The following is a 20,130-nucleotide window of genomic DNA, read 5'->3' as shown; positions in this document are numbered from 1 at the left end:
TATCCCCTGTTATATTGCTTTCTTCCAATGTTGCAGCACAGGCTCTTCAGGCTCTGGTGTTATTTTATCCAGAAGGAGAAATATATTAAATCTGATAGCACGTGTGTGGTGTTACATAAGCACCACAGTGGTCATATGGTGAATGCCCTTATAAAACTCACTTTAAAAAATTAAGTTAAAACAATCATTCAATATGAAATAACTTTTTTTTTTTTCCAGATGCTATATTCCTTTCCCACATGGAGGTGAAGCCAGGCAGAAATAATAGATTCTAGAAATATTCAAGGTCTTTTAGCAAATTGCTGCTAAGCCACATGATCTTGCTGGAACCCACAAACTTGGAATTATTTCTGACTCTTTGAGGTTTCTCCTCTTTGTAGCTGGTCCTAGCTGCACTTGTAATGTTGACTCAGAAGAGAAGGCTCTCCACAACCTGAGCAATGGCCAGAGTTTCCATTTTGTGATTTGTTGTTTAGTGATGTATTATTGACACCTCCTGTTTTATCTCTATTTTCTGGTGTTTTGAAATCCTGGGTAAAATTTTGGAACTAACTAGTTACTACATGAACCACAAAGGCATCTCAGAGATTCTAGAAAATCCTTAGTGCTTTATTTCTAAAATAAAAGTGTTTTATTAAAATTTAAACAGAGGATGTGACTTTTTATTTCTGATGGCTCATTGTTGCTCTCTTGTGCTTTCACAGCCCATGTGTCCTTTTAATGCTTTTGAGCAGGGGTGGTTTGCCAGCTTCACTGAATACATGGCTGCTTGCTCATCTTTGGGATTTGGCTTTGCCATCCCTCTTAATGCAAAGAATTCAACATTCTTTGTGTTTAGAACAGAATTTATAAAATATCTGCTTACATCTAGGGAGCAGTTTTATGTCTGAATTGGAGCTTTGGTTCATTTAAACACAGGCTGACTGAAAAAAAATTTTCACACAAGAGGCCAGTGTAGTTGGGTATCTTCTGAACACCAAGAGAGGATACTGGAAGAGTGAAGATGACATGCCTTATTCTTTATTTCAATTTGTAGTAGATCAGTAGGGAGGAAGGAAGTTTTTGCTTTAAAGAGCAGCAGGTGTGGGATGCATATTGGTCATGCAGTTGGAAGTTTGCTGCTCCTCTTCTGCTTATAAAGATGCACTTCTGGGTGATACTGAGGTGGTGGTTCATGTACTTGGCACTTTGCTGCAATTTATGGCCAGCTTACACTTGCAGAGTGTTTTTTCTTGCTAGGGTACTGAATCCAGGCAGGCTTGTACTTGGTGTATTTTTAAACCTCAGGGCTGAAATGGTGCTTTCTTAATTTCAGTTCCTTTATCAATGTAAGTTTAAAGATGCAGCTCTTAGTGACTGGGCTCTGAAGTGTGATTTTTATTTTTAAACTTGTTGTGAGTCCTCACTATTTGAAGCGGGGTCATTTTATATAAGGTGTATGCATACTCCTTTTATAAATACTGCACTCATAATCAGTATATTCTTTAATATATTATTGAGACTAATTATTTTAACTTTGCATTTTCTCATCAGCGTTGCAGGAAGGCATGGTTGCATCTCATATCAGAAAGATGCACTCACAGCACTGAGAGGCAGCAGGATGGCTAGGTTTTTATCTGAAGAAGTGATGAGCAATGGTATATGGCTGATAACTTAATGGAAGTTGGATAAATAAAGGAAAAAAAAGGTCTGACATGTCAGTGCAAAAAGTAATTAGTGGACTTTTTCTGTATCCTGTTTTCTATTAGTCTGTAGTAAACTGCTTTGAAAATCTTAGTGGGCTTTTCCTTTGGTCTTAAAATAACAGGTTCTCATATATTGGATACATTTGTTTATCTCAAGGACTGAACTGTTTGGATGCTTTTGATTTCTGTTTTGTGTTTTAAAGTCTGCATTTGAATACAAACTTTTCTCACCCTTTTTATGACTTTTTACATAATGCTTTAGGAACAGTAATGTGATTATATGAACTAAAATTTAAAACAGGAAGCAAATCTCTGCAAATGTTTTAAGATTTCAACATGTGGCTCTTGATTTATATGTTGATATATGATCAATTCCCCTGTGCCACAAGAAAACAAAATGTGAGTGAATTTCTTAGCACAGTTTGTGGCAAGTTTTGTAATGGTATCCAAGTTCTCCATGTTTGCCTACATGGTCGACATGCAGTAAAGCCTTCATTGTAAAGTTGCACTCAATATTGTTTATTTTCTGTGTCTGAAGACCTAATTTTCCCACTTTGAGTGGATTGCTAAAATGGGCTTTGTGTAATTTTCAAGGACTATAGAAGATAGAAGTTGTTTTCCAGACAGCATTTTGAGAACTAAAATGGAGTGCTTGAAATAAATGCAAAGAAATATGAGAGATATTCGTCATAGCTGGTCTCAGTTACGAATTCCTGTTGCTCAGGACAGTGCTCTGAAGTATTTTCCCTCATTCTGGTGCTAGAGGGTTGGACTAAGTGATCCAGCCCCAACTCCCTGCTTGAAAAGTCCATTGCTGTAAAGCTAAAGAAAATATGTGAAAGCTTAGAACTCTGTTATAGGTTGTAGGGATCCCTTACATAGGGAAACTAGATATACATAAGAGAAACAAATCTAATACTGGGGGTCAGTTGCACCCTTTTCAGTGCTTCTGGGTTTGTATTTTAAAGGCCAGACAAAATACAGATGAATTTTACTTGTGTACTTGAGCCTCTTGAAGAAAATCCCTACATTTGGAGTATTTTAAACCATGGGCAAGTGTCTCTGTCAGTCAGGATCAGAGTGAAATGGAATGAAATACTGTACTGATGTTCATGGTCTGCTCAGAAAAACAGGAAATCAGTGATTTAAAGCTACTCTGGCTCTTGTTATTTGATACAGAGGGTGCAGACCAACTCCCTGATTCACTTCTCTGCTGGTTCCATGTCTGACCTTTTGAAGGAGATTCAACTCCAACTCATTTTGGGTGATCTAATCCACCCCCAGTCACACTCTGTGTTTTGGTCAGATTCTAATTCCTGCAAACACTGTGCTCTTGGAACAGAGGTAATGGTCAGTTAAGATACTGTGCTGTGTGCTCTTCTGACAGTTCTGGCACTGAGAGCAGGAGAGGAAAAAGGAATGGGCTTGAATGTGTTCTTTCTCTGATAGGTTTATGGAAACTTCAGATACAATAATAGATACTAATTAGAGCCCATACAGATGGGCTGATTAAATAATCTGCAGGGTACTGGGTAGATCAGCATGAAGTGGTGATTCTCAGTAAGTAGAGTGATGCAATTCCTCGTGTCTGAGGACAGGCAGACCTGTCTGAAAGCCAGACCCAGCTGAAAGGAAATCAGATGAATCTTAGAGCTCTGGGTGAGCACAGCCACGATGTGCAAGGTTTCCCTCCTGAGAGAGATCTGGGAGCAGCACAGATAACCTGCTTTGGTTGGGGGGTGGGATGGGTGGATCTTTACATGATACTGCAAATTTTCAATGTGTTTTCAATTAGGATAATGTTTTCTAAATGAGAACTGATTAGGATCCAAACTGTCTTGAACTGGCATTTGAAACTGTAAAGACCATGAGCAAATGTATTAACAGGGGTCTCATTCAACACTGGAAGATACTTTTGTGTCCATACTCCACTGCAAGGTTTATCTTACACATAGGAATTACAGCAGACTTTGTCACATGAAGTGATGCTTTATGACTGTGTATTGTTTAATGTAGTTGAACACTGAGGAATGTGGCAGAACACAGTTTATATTCTGATACAAGCCAGCTCTGCATGCTATGGGTAAGAGATGTAATCCCAATGGAAAAAATGTTAATCGTGTGAAGAGAATATTTCTAAAGTGCTTTTTCAGCTTCCTTCTGAGGAGATCCTTCTGATCAGTGTTCATGGGCTGCATGTCAGATGTGCCTAATCTTTTGAGTTAATTTAAGAGGAGACAGTGGGCATAACACTGAGGAAAGTTCCATGGATGCCAAATTAACAGCTAATATGTGTTCCGAGTATATGCACACAATTGTGTTTTTTAATCACGCTTTTTATTCTTAAATGTTATCTAAATTCTGTTAAAGGTGTAGGGGTAGTGGATGAAAGAAGGAAAGATTTGGGAAAGGGGTTCAAGCCCCTCTACTTCCAGCCCTTAAAAATGCAATCTTGGAAATCAATAGAAATCTGGAGATAAATGCTGAATTGTTTCTTTCCAATTTATCTATATGGTTAGTATTGTTGAGGAGGTTTATCTAAAGTGGTAATAAATGTATATTTGAGTACAAAAATGCTTGAAACTGAACTACCAAGTATTTACAATGGCCTTTTAAGTCTGTTTTGACATTAGTTAATATCTTGACAAACTACTTTGGTTCAGGCATTTTTAGTAAGGATTTTTTCTCTTACATGAACATACCTCTTGATCTCCTTTCTCATAATATTTTGTGGATTCTTCAAGAATTCACAGGCATTGATGTGGCATTTGATTTGAAAAATGTTGTAATAATAACATTATAATCTTTTGGTTTTGGTTAGTAGCCAGAGGCTCAGGGAACCCAAACAATATTCATAGTGGTGAAGCTCATGGGTATTGTTATTTGTAAAATTATGATTTCCAAAAGGAATACAAGATTTTTGTTGTTTTTAAACAGCTTTCTGTATATTGCCTGTGACCATTTTCTGCTGACTTATTTGGAAACCTCTTTATATTTCAGTTACTGAAGGTTTTAGTTCAGCCAATAGACTTTTCATCTGCTCTTCTATTTTGATCTAAGTTTCTGCAATTTGTTCCCCTCTGAGTCAGGTGGTGTTGGGAACAGGCATGGACAGATTAACTGGAGCCAAGTGAGATGTCCTCCATACAGGGCAGCAAGCTTTGTGGGAAAGGAGAATGTGAAAAATACCATTTTATTTCCACTTATGTATTGCAGCTAAGATACAGGAAAAAAACCTGATATTTTCAGTATTAAGAATTACTGAGTAAAAAGATTTGTGATGAAAATAATTAAGTTCCTTATAATGTTCTGAATTCTTCAGCCTAAATGCTGTGCTCTGAAGCTTTTTGATATCTGAGGGTGAAGCCCAGCTCTGCTAAGTTCAGTCCTTTGGCTTGGAATTCTCTTCATTGGTGCTTGCATGTTTTGTTTTTTATTTTCAGGAGATAGAAGATACAAATGCAACAGGTGGCACCATAAACATATTACCAGAAAAAACTTTTGTTTACATACAACTTGAGGGGATCAGGGTGCTTATCAAAGGTGATGGTTTGCTGAACTGAAAAAGAAAAAAGCCAAAAATTAATCCTTGTTAAACTAAATCAGTTTAATCTGAACAAACTGAGCCTAGATTGATCTTTAAAACCTTATTTCATTCTTCCCCTATCCTTGAAACAAGTAATACAATAGCAAGCTCATTAAGGCCAAAATTTGATAGTATAGCATCTGGGAAATTTTAGTATAAGTAGTGATTGGTGTTTGACTTTTCCTACAATATTCCTGAGATATGGAGCCCCCACATCTTAGTGACAGCAGTGCTAGCTATATGTTCATATCTTCCTAAGAAAGCTTTGAGGATTTTCTTTTATAGTATATATAGACTAGGAAAGGGTGGGCTTTTGTATTACTGATTATTTTGTAGTGATGGTTCATGAGAGTTCATTGTGCTTGGTGCTGTGCAAATACATTACAAGGTTTTTTTTTGCTCTGCACATTTTACAGTTTATTCAACCATGCCAAGGAAGTGTGTGAAAGGATTTTCATGGAATGAGTGGGAAAGTAGGCACATAGGTGCATGGATGGGTATTGCAGTGGTAAACTTTTGATTCTGCAGATTCTTGAGGGAATATGTTTAAGCTATTCCATGGTGTGGGTATATCTGATTATTTGCATATAGTATTGTGGCTACTGAAGCACAGATGATGTAAATATTAATATGATAATCTTCAGTTTCATGAACAGAAGAATAAGCTTGGGGGCTCAAATACATGGTCATTTTAAGTGATGGAGTTCTCACACTATTGGCTTTCTGCTGTTTGAGTTGTGGACTCTTCTAGGTCAGTTGTCTTACAAGGCAGCAGGGTGTCATGTGTGGCTGATATATCACAATATGAGCAGGTTTCATGTGACATACACATATATGAGTGCTTATGATGCACTTGTGCAATTAATTGTTTTGTTCTTTTTGTTCCCCTTCCATCCACAGGTGACAAAGAGGGTCAAGTCCATGCAGATGTTTCATACTCCTGTGACTTATGCAATGCAGGGTGACAGAGTAGGTGTGTGTGTCACCCAGTTTGATCCCAAACTGCTGGAACGAGGCCTGATTTGCACCCCAGATTCACTTCACACCATCCATGCTGCCATAATTTCCTTGAAGAAAATTCAGTATTTTCGGGGAGCTCTTCAGACTAAGGCCAAGTTCCACATCACAGTTGGTCATGAAACAGTTATGGGAAGAGTGATGTTTTTTGGTCCAGCCCCTGCTAACTTCAATGAAGAAATTCAAGAAAATGTTTTTGATTTTGAAAAAGATTATCTTTATCAAGAGGAATATTTGTCCAAGGACTCAGTTTCTTCAGAGGAGAATAAAGAAAATGACCAAGCAGGAGAAGTCCAGCTCCCAAAACAACAATGGGCTTTGCTGGAGTTTGAAAAACCAGTCACTTGTCCTAAACTGTGCCTTGTGATTGGCTCTAAGCTGGATACAGATATCCATGCCAATACCTGCAGGCTGGCATTCCATGGGGTACTGCTCCAAGGCATGGAAGACAAGAACTACACAGAGACTTTCCTTCCAAAGCTGAAAGTGTACAAACAGAAGCACAAAGAAGGACAAGTGGAAAGGGTAAGCTGTCTATCTATGCTGTATATAGGAACTGGAAATATTTGTCCTGTACATATGTTGGTGGGCTACAGAATTGTCACTGCTACCTTCCAGAGCCTTACACAGGTTTTTCTAATGTTTGTATTACTCAGTATATTACATCTGGTCTGCTTGCAAAAAGAAATCACTCTTCAAGGTGACTGGTTTATTCACTCCAATCCATTTGAGTAATTTGGTGCTGTCTTTTCAGTGATCCTTTTGGTGTCTGATCAGTGTGTTCCTCCCAGAGACTGCTCTGAGTGACAAAACTTCCAGGTTTCCATTGATGTATACACAGTCTGCAGTACATTTAAAATGTAAAGGCAGTGGAAAACAAAGTAGGATTTGGTTAATAACACAAAGAATGCAAGTAATTATTTTTTGTATCTTTGCATTTTAATATATAAGAGTATTTATTTTAGTAGGCAAAAAGAAATTTCCTGCAGGATGCCTCACAAGTGATAGCATGTTGAATTTGGAATTAGGTCCATCACATGGAGAACTTAAATGTGCCTAATGTGTGTTGTTTCTATGTCACACAGGTAATCATCATCATCTGCTGTAGTGCTTGTAGTGACCCATCTTAGTGTAGCAGAAAACAGAGATGCTTTCTGGGGGAGTTAGCAGCTACAGTGAAAATTAAAGGGGATTTGTTTGTACTCTGCCATCAGAATTGGAGATACACACTGTCTGTAGTGGTTGGTGTTACATTGCTGCCATAGGTTTGGCCTTGGTGGTGGTTACCCTTCTGTCAGCAGTGGAGAATCACTTGTTTATACATTGCATAGTGGAATTTTTCATGATGAATGGTTTAGGTGGAGACCCATGATTTATAAATAACTTGTTTACCCCGTAGTGAACAGAGTTGATGCAAACTTCAGTGTTTGTTTACTTGATGAATTGGTATGATAGGTGATCTATTGAATATTGGGTAAAGAACTCATTTTAATTTTGATTTTCCTAACTCAAAACTTCATTGTTGGAATGAAGTGTTTAGCCTTCTTCTTTTCAAAATTCCATGCAGCTGAGTTGAGGATTGCATAATATCTCTCCTTCATTTGCTATAGGAGATGAAACACTTGGCATATGATACCATGTTTGCTATGTATAATGCAGACTCCTTGAATATTGTTTGTTTGCTTTAGTGATTTAATAGTAGGAAGATCCCTGCTAGGGCATGATTAGTGAGGCTCTTCAAAATGCCTCACTAAATTAATTGATCTAATACCTAATTCATATTTCTTCCTTTTTTTCCTGAGGTTTCTGTTGAAATTTTAGCTCTTAAAGAAAATATGAGTTTCTCCTTTGGATTTTCACTACTGATTTTGAAGGACTTTTATTTCAAAGGAATGACAGACCTATGGCATTGTGTTGTTTATTTGAATGCCAGTTTTATCACTAGAAAGGGAGGTAGGGAGGAAGGGGATGTCTGTAGCTTTCTGAATTTTTATCTTTGTTTATATGAGCTATCTAAACACCCAAAATCTGCAGTCACTCTTCACAATTTTGGTAGCAGGTGTGTTGTCTCCTTTGTTAGACATGTCCAGCTGCCTTTCTCTCTGACTGATGGAGATACTGAATTAGAACCAGGAGCCCAAAGTGTTCTGGGCTCTGAGCTGCAGAGAAACTCTAGACCAAATGTATGTCTGTCATTCTTCTGGCACTCAGGAGCTTTCTGAGCTCAAGAAACATTTGCCTTGATCTTGGCTAAAGATTGACACATTTGTGCAGGGCCCATGCTGCCGGGACCAGTGAGACCTGGCTTACAATAACAATGGGACCACAAGTTTGTGAGCTGTGGAGACAGATAACAAGGTGAACTGCTCTCACATTCTTTATTTTTGTTCTCTAAACATGCCACTAATCTATGACACTTAAAAACTTGCAGAGTACCAACTGTGTGATCTATCTGGGGTTAACAGTTTGCTGTTAGCCCTGGTCATACAATTTTAATTGGTTTTATTTAGTGTTATTTTCAAACTGCTTGCCAGTTTATATATTCTGCTTTTGATTTTACTGTGTAAATAATGGAATAACATTAATCAATTACACATACTTTATTTTCTGGCCCAAACAATAACCAATGAACATGCTTTATTTAATATTTGACCAGCAGAATAATGTATTAGGCTATATTATGTTTTATCTTCCTATGCCTTTTAAAATGTAGATCAGGAAGATTTACTATTTTATCCTGCCTTTGTACCACATATATAGTGTGCCCTGTATATGTGCCTTGATCACTGTGTGTTTGGGTACTAATAGCTCCTGTAAAGGGACAATTTCCATGGGATAGTTTCTGCAGCTTTGTTTGTACCAGACTCTGCCTCCCGTGGTACTGCAGATACTCAGAGCTGGCATTTTCCCTGATGCATGCTGAAGGGATGATGGAGCAAACCCTGTAGGAAAGGCTGATGATGTAAAGTCCCAGGAGCACTCAGGGACTTGGAAGAGTTGGTGGGAAGAGGGCTGTGCCAGGTATAAAGAGCCTGCTGGGGAAATACTTACAGCAGGGCAGCTGCTGGCTGGGTCTGTGCTTTGCAGAGCACAGCAGCAGGAACAATTGGGTGGTACAGAGATTTATTTTAGTACACAAAGTCACCAGCTAATAGAAAATTTGAATCAGTTGGTCCCACCCTGCTGCTGATGGATGGCTGGAGATTAGGATCACTGAATTTAGGGTGTCTAATCTTGGCACTGATACAGGAAAATTTCTTTCTCTGTTGAGCAAGGAAGCTCCCCCCCTCCTCACCTTCCCTGGGGAGGCATAAAATAATAATAATAATTAAAAAATGCATGTTACCTTCACAAGAAGTGAACTTTTCCTTCAGAGAATACTGCTGGGGAAAATTAGCTTCATAGCTTCCTGAAAGGCTGGGAGAGAGGGAGGCAGGGGCAAGTAATTCCTGCCTTGCAGATGGAAGCATGCTTCCATAGCTGGGGTGCAGTGCAATTCCATAGTGCCCATTTGTAAAACACTGCTGCTAATCTGATGTGGGGTCTCCCAAGCCCCCCTGCTTGCTGCTGGAATTAAAATAAATTCCCTGCAGTTTAACTACCAGTTTACCCAGGAGAAATCAGGCATTTATGGTTTGGCTTTTTGTTCCTATTCTGATTACTTTCAGAGCACTGATGGAATAGTAAGAGCTGTAAATTCATTAAGTTTCAGCATTACAGTATTTTTCTTGTGTGCCCCTTGTGCATGGCACCCTTCTGAACTGTGAGGTTAATTTTTTTTTAGATAAAACAAGGATACTTATTCTCCAACATTTTTTGTTTCTCTGAATAAAAGTGACATTTTTCTATTTGACATAGAAATCAAATCCATGGAAAATATGGCATTTACTATACAATATTTTTTAAAAATCATACTTAAGCCAGAAAACAGTCTTCAAGTAGTACATTTTACTGAAATTTCATGCCTAAGCTTCTTGTTTTTTTTCATCTGCTGAAGTGATGGAAAATGTTCTACAGAAATTCAAGTACCCTGTCATTGCATTTTTTACTGCTCACTTTTCCCTTTTGGTATCTTCTGTAATGCCAATGAGTGGAGCACTGGGAGAGAAAGAACCAAACTTGACTACTGTTGCTCATTAAAGTCTTTGCATTTACCTGTCTGCAGTGCATCCTTGTTTATTCACCTACTGATCTTTTGGGGGGAAGGAGAGTAAAGGGGAATATGTATTACTATGATGTATGACAAATTAGATTTTGAGAAGTTGGTGTTATCTGAGGTGCAGCTTAATCCATGAAATTGAGGTGCTGGGATTGCATCTTGGTTATGAGAAAGTTGCATGATTCTACTGCAGTAATGGTTTTTATCTGGTATTATACCATTTGATATTTTTGAGCTGTTAAGAAAATGTGTGAATGTTCTGTTTTGCTTTAGATCACAAGGGTTTTTTATGTTTAAGTTTGAAGGAAAATCAAAATATGCTTTTTCATGAGAACTAAGAGGATAGTGGCAGAGGTTTATATTTGCTTAACTTGATGGTTTCAAAAAGTGTAAAATACTAGTCCAGCTTTCTCCTGCAGAGAGGGGAGAATTTCAGTGGGAGAAAGTTCCTGTCAAGAGCATCTTTCTGGTGAGGTTATGTGGAGGCACAGACTGTCACCCTCTGGACATCTTATTTTTGCAAACCCTTGGCTGCCTGACAAATGTGCTTTCAATAGGAAAAAGCTATACTGGCAACAAGTGGCTTGTACTGATAAAAAGGTAAAAGAGAGTGCTATTGTGAACACCAGTGCAGCCCTAAGGAGTGTGATGTGGGAATCTTGGTGAAAAAAGGACCAGTGAGTGTGAAGGAGGTCTTGTCCCTCTGGTTTGGCATTCAGTGCTGGCAGTGGGCACGGGCTTGCTGAACTGCAGCAGGTCAGCAGTTCCTGGAGCTGGAGACAAATTGTGAAGATAAGCAGCAACTGTTGTCCTTGGTCTTGTGCTTCTGGAGACAGGCTGCTTGGTGTTCAGCTCTTCACAGTTGTCTGGGCAGAGAAACTTGTATTAATCCTAACATTATCTCTGAAATACCTTTGAATTTAACCTCTAAGCAGCCATGCAGGTTAATTCCAGTCTGACTCATGAAGCAGTTACTCAGTTCCTGGAATAAATCCTTTATATTTGTCACATTATTTGCTCTTTTGCTTCTATGAACATACAGGTTGAGTGCAGAGAGTTTCAACTGAAAGGTGAACCATAGGAGTGCATCACTCTTTCCTGCATGACTCAGAAATTCTGCCTGTTTTGCACGAGCAGGATTTATCTTGGGATGATTGCCACAGGGTCCTATTGTCACAGGCACTCATAAATCCATAGCTCTGTGGCAGAAACAAAAGGAGAAGGAAAACTCTGCCTTGCACAATATGAGCTGCATCTTCTGCACTTTCAGGCTTATGTAGTGAAAAATATACACGTGTTGGCTGGAATTGTTTCCCATTTTAAGTGTAGCAGAATCATAATGGGCTCATCCTTTTTAGGAAGATACTTTATCTGTGTTCTTCTGTCAATTAGAAGAATTAATTCTCTCTATTTCAAAGTTTTTAATGTATCTTTCTCATTATTTGCCTGGCTGTGGAGGCTTTACTTGATGGTAATGATGGTTCATGATGTCCTGTTTTTGTTCATAGCCACTTTGTTAATCAGTTTTGTGGTTGCTGGATAGTGAGTTTTCATGTTGTACTCATTCTCCTGAGGGTTTAGCCCATCATGTAGCCAGCATGTTTCTAGGGATGCCTCTTGCTTAATAACAGCACGTTACTAATTGTTTGAGTATTGGTGTGATCAAAGTGTCCCCAAGGAGAAATGCATTGTTGCAAGAACAAGAAGTGAAAGCAGGGTAAGTTATCAAGATCTTTATCAGTGCATCTCTTCTGAAGCCTGCATGGAAGAGAGAAGGCTTATCTCTCAGCATCTTTCCTCTCTTCCAGCAGGATAGGAAGAGCTTTGTCAGAGCAAGTACATTACCTGAGTGGTCAAAGGGAAGGTCTTTGTCACCATCATTTCACAGATCTTTCTGGCGTTTCAGAAGAAGGATAGGATTATTGTGGAGATCATTATAGTAAGCAACTACAGGAACTGTGAGAAAATGGTATTAAATTTGTTGATCATCAGCAATGACCCAGATTGTCCCTTGGGGCACTAGACATTTTCAAAGGTAGAAGTTTTGAAAATGATGGGTTTTTAAAAACTGTGAGCAGCATTTGAGTGGAAACAGCACATTTAGTTACTGAGCACACACCAAGTTTTTAGTATGCACTGAACCAGACTGCTAAAGGAGTGGGCAGAGGAGGAAAAATGGGCTTGCCCATGAGTGAATAGGAACATCTGATGTGATTCATTTAAGGGATGAGACCAGTTCTGTGGTGGTTACCTTTGCTTGGGGAGGTTAGTATAGGAGTAGCAGAGTATTCCTGTCTGGAAGGGTTCCTGGGTAGTGGATCATTTATAAACAACAATGGTACTTTTTTCACTTAATCCTTTCCAGGTATCTGGAATACCAGAATTTGTTTCAGAGTTGTGCCTATAGGCTGTTTTCAAAGTACATGTGAGAGAAATACTGTTCCTTAAATGTTCTGTTGAGTGGTTGCATGGTGGTGCTATGAATGAAGATAATTAAATTTTATCACCTTGGATAGTTAGACTCTTCCATCTATCTTACTTCTAGGTACAGGATGTTTCACTGCCTTACTAGAGCTAGTGTTGCATCTATTATTTTCTTGCAGTGACAGTGCAATGCCAGGGGCACAGCAAGTAAAGCCCTGCATCAGGCAGGTAAAGGAGCTTTCTGGGTGACTGACATGAACAAGGCCAGACTGTGAAATCTGATGGAGTGCTGCCTGCACACACAGCAGTGACCTGGGCTGTCTGCAGAACCCTCTGTGACTCCAGCTGGGAGAAGTGGTGGATGTCACTCCATCATCTACTGCAAACATGCAGACGCCACAATTATTATTTTTCCTGCTTTGAAGTCTGAACATGAGTTTGTTTGGTTCTGCTTGGCTGCTGATGGTATGCTAAATACAGTAATAATACAGAGATGAAGGCAATCAGGTGAATAAAAGTGCACAGCACATTCACTAGTTAAAATGCACTGTTAAATAGGAATATAAAAGATGGATTTATTTATTGGCTCTTGTTTAGTTTTTGAGTAAAAGTGTTTGAGAAGCTTAGTGGGGGAAGGGAGAAGGGAGGATTTACTGCCCATTAAACAGAAATACCATTTCTGCTAAACAGTGCTGAGAAAAGGGTAGTGATGTTTCCCAACATTTCCTAACTCAGCATGTGGATTAGCGCAGTACAATAAATTTGTCATAAAACTGTACCAGGTAAGTTGCAGAATCTGCCTTCTTAATCATAGGGGGGGAAAAAAAAAATCACTCACCAGCAAAAGAATGGCTTACTCCACATGACTGGGTAGTAGAATTTTGCAAGGTTTGAGTAACACCTATGGTTATTATTTATATTATTGAATTTAAAATGCAGACATGCTTTTGAGTCTTGCAAGTGTGTGGACAGCTGGTCTTGATTTTTCTGAGGTTGTGTAACAGTCACCTGTGGGGGAATCAGTTTGTCAGCAAGGCAACCAATACACCATTTTATTTATTGGATACAAAAATGAATTAAGAATGTTGCTTAGGTTGCAAAATCAAGAACTTGAAAGTTAGGAAATACCAGATTTACAGTTTCTTATGCAACATTAATTCTGTTCCCCTGTGCCTCTACCCCTGTGCACTTAATAAGGCAAGGTTCCTCTGAAATTTTTCTGGATGTGGTCATGTTAAGAGTATATCATGGGGCATATCAAAGAGGAACAGGGATAAAGCTGTATGGACATCTGGCATTTCTTAACTTCTTAAGTGCCCAATTCTGCAACTTATATTTATATAAAACCTAAGTTATTTAATTTCCTAGGTATTTTTAAAGTTGAAAGATGAAGTAAAATAAACCTCCATATTGCTGAGGCATAGCCATCCCTTTACTGTACATCTTCACTGGGGCTGCAGTGACAAACATGCTTGACAGCACAAACCTTGTTAGCCCAAAGGCAGGAGGAGGCTGTTACCCCATAGGAGAGGTGGCTTTGGGCAGCAGATCCACACACTGGAGTTGGAGATCCTCAGGGGAGGAACAGACTCAGGGTATTTGTGTGTCTGTGCTGTGTCTTGAGAGGGGAGTGCAAGTCTGTCAGAGGCAGCTCTTTCTTCCTGAGCATCAGTTGCTTCAGGCAGCTGTTCCCTTGTTCCCCACTGCCTTCCTCAAGCTATTTGTGCACAGTTTCCTTTAGAAAGAAATTTAACTTAATGTCACTTTTGCTGGCCTCCTGCTATGTGCCAGGTCTGTGTGATGTTCCAAATGTAAAATTGCCATGTCTCACTGATGTCTTCTTTTGGATGTTTAGGATTTAAGAACCCAAGATCACCACAGTTAAAAGTACTTTAAAATAGTTAAGAAATTGCCTGTGTGTTTTTAAGTCATGGAAGTACCACCAGCATCCTCTGGCTGCTCAGAACCTTTTCCAGGAAGAGGAGCAGTCTTCAGCTTGGTAGTCCTCCCTGTGTCGTGCTTACAAAGCCAGGTCAAGACCTGTACATACCACTTTGTCTACAGAACAGCCTGTGTCTTGTTTCTTTTTCTAGGATAGTAAGGATCACAGGGTTTTTAATCTGTTTAGTAACCCAGGGCTGGCTGGTCTGGAGATGGATGGTGTAGGATGTAGTAACAGTCTTGAGCCTCCTTTTTCCCATATGTGTTGATGTTGCTTTTCCCACATGATGGGAATTCAGCATAGATTAATAAAAATTTAAATCATGACATGAACCAGTTTCTTCTCACTTGGTAAAACTCAAGTTTTCATTCAGACCATGTCAGAATTCAGTGCCTGTGTTTGTTTTGGGATTCAACCCTTCTGAGCTTTAAACAGGGATGGAGGAAACTTGCACTCTGAAGGTGCATAGTGAATGAATAGTGCCATGCTGAAACCCTGTAAGTGCCTGGAGAAAGCTGTTGGGGAGTGTAGAGCTCTTAGAACCTAAAGCAGTCTGGTTGTGCACCTCTCACTCACTGTCCTGATTCAGTATTCAGCACTCCTTTTTGGTTTTTTTTTCCTGCCATGCAAGGTTTTACCAGGCTTTAGTGGTGGCACAGTGCTCAGCAAAGAGAAGGGCATTTTATGGCTGCTTGTTAAATATTCCCAAACTCAATTGTCCCTTTACTCAAAAAGGAAGAGAAAAGAAAATGTTTTTTGGATGTAAGAAACATAGGCTGGTGAGAGATGAGATGAACATCTGAAAACCAAGTTAATGGATGTGTGGAGATGTTAAGGTGATGACTTCCATTAAAACTGGAGTAATGAGATTTGAAGCTGAAGGTTTCTAGTGCTGGAGGGAGTTGCAGAAAGAAAATTCTTCATGCAGCTCTAAGTAAGCTCTTGAAGAAAAGCTGTGACTGACCAATTTTTTTTTTTTTTTTTTTTAGCAAGTTGTTCAGCTTGTTCTCATAGCCAGCCATAGGCTAGAAGTCTTTGTAGAGTCAAAAAAGCTGGAAACTTGATCATTGGTGCAATCCTCTGAGTTCCTTTCTCCTTTACCCTTTTTGTGGCCTCATGTACCATTATTTTCTCAATGTGTGAAACCTTGTTTTAAAAAAGAACAGGAATTTGCAGCCTCAAAAATACTCCCATTTCTGACACAGAAATGGAAAGTGCTTGAAACTGTTTTCTAGAAATAAATGAGCTGTCACCGGTCATGATGAAGATGCCTCAAGTGTACTTTTTCTGCAGTACAAAAAAGTAATAAAAATGCTTTGTGTTTTCAGTGTTAGTCACACTGTTCTTTTTGTTCTTTTTTCTCTCCTGTTGTTTTTCTGCTTTAGTTTAAACGAATGTTTTATCAGTTTGCTGAGAATAATCCTCAGGCCTTTAAAAAATTTCTTTATAAACTCATGTAATTTTTTTATTAAATCAGAGAAGTTTATTCCTTCTCTTTCTCTGTATCTTTTCTAGTATTTAATATTCAGGGCTTTTACTTTCTTGGTCTTAAACTTTTCCTTATTTCCCTCTCGTACTGGCACCACTTTGTTTCCTCTTGTATGTTTTTGTTCTGATCCACATTTTTTTCCCTACCAATACAGTAAGAAATTAGTTATTTGGTCTCAAAATGTGCATGATGATTGTTTGAGAGCGTGTTCAGATGACAGTAATTTCTAAATTACCTTAAAAAGAAGGGTTGTTTAACAGGCTGGACAGTATAACTTGCTACCCTGCTCAAAGGGGCATCCTGGAGTTGTTTTTCCTTGGAACTAATACTGTGGTTTGCACTGAATTCCAGCACATAACGTGAACTATGGTTTTGCAAACAGTGTAAGGCAGGGAAAGTACTGAAGAGATGAGGAGTGTGAGTTGGTTATTTTTTATGTGAATTTCTTGGTTTTAGCACAAGGTTTATGTGCCAGAGATGCACATACTTCACCTACGGTTATAAAGCACTGTTTACTTTTTTTGTGCAAACACAAAAGCCAAGTGGGAAGGGATATTTCATAAACTCAGTGCTATTGTGTCCTCTGGTCTAAGCCATAAAACAAGAGTAACAGAGACGTTCCCTTTGAACTTGAAATCCTTTTCTAAGCTGCTGATCTAACCTAAGTGAGAGAAGGGAGACTATACCAGCCAGAAAATTTCTCTTCTGGGTATTTTTCCCATCCTGCCCCTTTTCTTTTTAAAATGTCCTTAAGTGAGTTTGATGCTGCACCTCTGCCCATAAATTTAAAAAAATATTATCGTTATGTAGGTCAGTGAACTGAAACGCCACTGTACACCATGGGGGATTAAAGTCAGAGAGGCAGCCCTCTCCCACTCCTACTAGGTCATATGACAATATAAACAAGAAATGCAAGGAGCCTTCAGCTTTTTCTTGCTCTAATCCTTTGTTTATGCAGCACTTAAACTGACTTTTGGGGTCGTCTCTGTCTGGCATTAAAGCCCTAAAGCTTTTTGAAGTTTCCCTGAAGTTAATAAAATTAGTCTGCCCTCATTGCTAGGCCCCTTGCTGCTGCTTCAGAGCAGACTGTGTATCCCTTACTGTCTTTGTGGCATTTGGCTTTATAAGTTCATAATATTTTATACTGAAATGGAGTGTTTGAGAGAAAAGCAGGAAGCTTTCCTGAAAGCTGTTCAGCTAATAGGCAAAGTGATTGCCATTGTAGATGTTCTGAGAACTCAAAGGGGATTAACTTCAAATCCCACGATTGGAGGTAAATTGCTGGTAAAGTAATTGGAAGTGTTGAGTTTCAGTTAGAGGGAACAACATGCATTTCTTCGCCTTTTTACAAAGCAAAGCTAAACCAAAAATATAATTTTTCTTTTACTTTTTTCTAGTGCAGTCAAAATTGAGAAAATGAGCTTTTCTTCATAACAATTCTCTGCTGCACTCATTTATTTTAATGCAAAGACTGATCCAGTTATCTTGGTTCCTGTTAGGACAGGCATTCTCTAGTTATTTTGTCTTTGGCAGGGATAAATTAATGATAGACTCACCATAGGGCATGAATGGCACAGGATGGGGTGTGTCGTATTTAGTGTGAGAGACAGACTTTAGGTCATAGAGGTTTTATTCCAAACAGCCAGTCAGGCAAGTCACTGATCACTTATTATCTCAGCACCACTAAAGTGGTTCTGTTTCTAATGGCCTGTGGAGATGCCCAAGGAGTCATGGTGATACCTACAGAACATATTAATTGTTTAAAGGAGGGATTTTTTTTTTTTTTTTTAACAAGTTGGGTCAAGAGCTGACTGGATTGCTGGGCCCAGACTGGTGGTGAATGGTGCTGCATCCAGCTGGCAGCCAGTCACTGCTGGTGTCCCCCAGGGGTCTGTGCTGGCACCAGTTGTGTTCAATATTTTTATTTATGGCATGGATGAAGGTATTGAGTCTTTCATTGGTAAATTTGCAGACAGCACTAAGCTGGGAGTGTGTGTTGATCTGCTGGAAGGTAGAAGGGCTCTGTAGAGAGGCCTGGAATGGTTGGATGGATGGGCAGAGTCCAGTGGGATGAGGTTTAATGCGTCCAAGTGCAGAGTCCTGCATTTTGGCCACAATAACCCCCTGCAGTGTTATAGTCTGGGGATGGTGTGGCTGGACAGTGCCCAGGCAGGAAGGGACCTGGGGGCACTGATGGACAGCAGCTGGACATGAGCCAGCAGTGTGCCCAGGTGGCCAAGAAGGCCAGTGACCCTGGCCTGGATCAGGAATGGTGTGGCCAGCAGGAGCAGGGAGTCATTCTATCCCTGTACTGGGCACTGGTGAGGCCACACCTCGAGTGCTGTGTCCAGTTCAGGAAGGACACTGAGACATTGAGCACGTCCAGAGGAGGCAACGAGGCTGGTGAGGGGCTGAGGGAGCTGGGGTTGTTTATCCTGGAGAAAAAGAGACTCAGGGGTGACCTTATCACTCTCTTTAACTCCCTGAAGGGTGGTTGGAGCAGGTGGGATTGGTCTCTTTCTTCAGGCAGGACTGACAGAATGAGAGGTCACAGTCTTAGGCTGCACCAAGGGAAATACAGGTTGGATGATAGGAAAAAGTTTTTAACTGAAGGAGTGATAAAGTATTGGATTGTCTTCCCTAGGGAGGTGTTTGAGTCACCATTCCTGGATGTGTTTAATAAAAGACTGGATGTGGCTCTCAGTGCCATGGTTTAGGTGCAGTATTAGGGCATGGGTTGGACTCAGAGGTCTCTTCCAGCCTGGTGATTCTGTGACCATTGCAGTGAAAGGAACAGTGCAGCTGGAGTCCTTGGTTACTCTCCTATACAGAATGTACAAAAGCAAGAGCCTAAAAAGCAACTTGTTTATAAAAGATAAGGGGTTTTTAATTCAAAGGTTTTAAGTGAGTGTGTTATAACTGAATGCTGATAGATTTTGTTTCTGTTCTAATACTCAGTTACAGGTTAACATTGCTGGTTTACTCTAATACTGTTCACAGAAATCACTGGGGTTTTTCTGACAGCCTTGCTGGGGAGGCTCTAAACTGAACCATGCTAGCCTAGTATGATTGCTCATCCTGTAATTCCGTTTTTAATTAAGTTAAAGATAACTTTGAAGTGCTCTTGGAAAAATAAAAGATGTTTCCAAAGATGTTGGCCTTTAAAGTTGGCTTCCTGTGCCATTTGAGGGATAACTGCAAAAATAATAGATATATTAGAGATCCTCCCTGGAGCATAATGTACCATCTGTATTTTAGACGCAAGGGAAAGAAACACTAGCCAGCAGTGGACAGAGGGATGAACAGTTTTGAAATTCTTGTTTTAGGAATTAAAGATTTATAGGATGAAGTAACATTTTAATTTCTCTAGCCACTGCAACTGGAAAAAAAATTTAGGTTTTGAGAATATAAGTGCTTCAACAGGTTGGAAATATCTTCTTTTTCTTCTAGTCTTCTGTTTCAGACCCAAAGAAAGGCAAATGTGCCTGAAAGTTTATCTGCCCCCTCTACCTCCACCTATTAGCAGGGGCTCTAGGAAAAGACATCATTCAGTTTTACATTTAAGCCAGAATATTGCTGAGCAGTGATACTGCCATCAATGGCTCACAATCTGTTCTGAAGCAGTGGCAGAGGACAAACACAACAACAAAAAAAGTGTCCTTTTGGGGAAAGATGAGGGGTTTGGTCAGTGAATGTTGAGGCCTCTCACAGCAGAGATGCCTGTCCTGTTACCATCTCCATGTGACAGAAGCAAGAAGGGCTGTAGATATTTCTCATCCTGCCTCTGGTCTGGGACAGGGAGAGTCCTGCCAGTGCTCTCTAATACTG

General features: G+C 39.6%; 1 protein-coding gene across 1 annotated transcript in view; it reads left to right on the top strand.

Moving 5' to 3' along the window:
* Positions 1–20,130, top strand: part of EEFSEC (eukaryotic elongation factor, selenocysteine-tRNA specific) — a 120,253-nt gene that overhangs the window by 56,219 nt on the left and 43,904 nt on the right. Inside the window, exon 5 of the mRNA XM_079316595.1 lies at positions 6,172–6,813. Coding sequence (XP_079172721.1) covers positions 6,172–6,813 — 642 coding nt within the window. The remainder of the gene's footprint in view (positions 1–6,171; positions 6,814–20,130) is intronic.

The sequence above is a fragment of the Erithacus rubecula genome, assembly GCF_903797595.1.
Source record: "Erithacus rubecula genome assembly, chromosome: 13".
Classification (NCBI taxonomy): domain Eukaryota; kingdom Metazoa; phylum Chordata; class Aves; order Passeriformes; family Muscicapidae; genus Erithacus; species Erithacus rubecula.
Note: the sequence above shows the minus strand (reverse complement) of the source record. Positions and strands in the feature narration are given on the sequence as shown.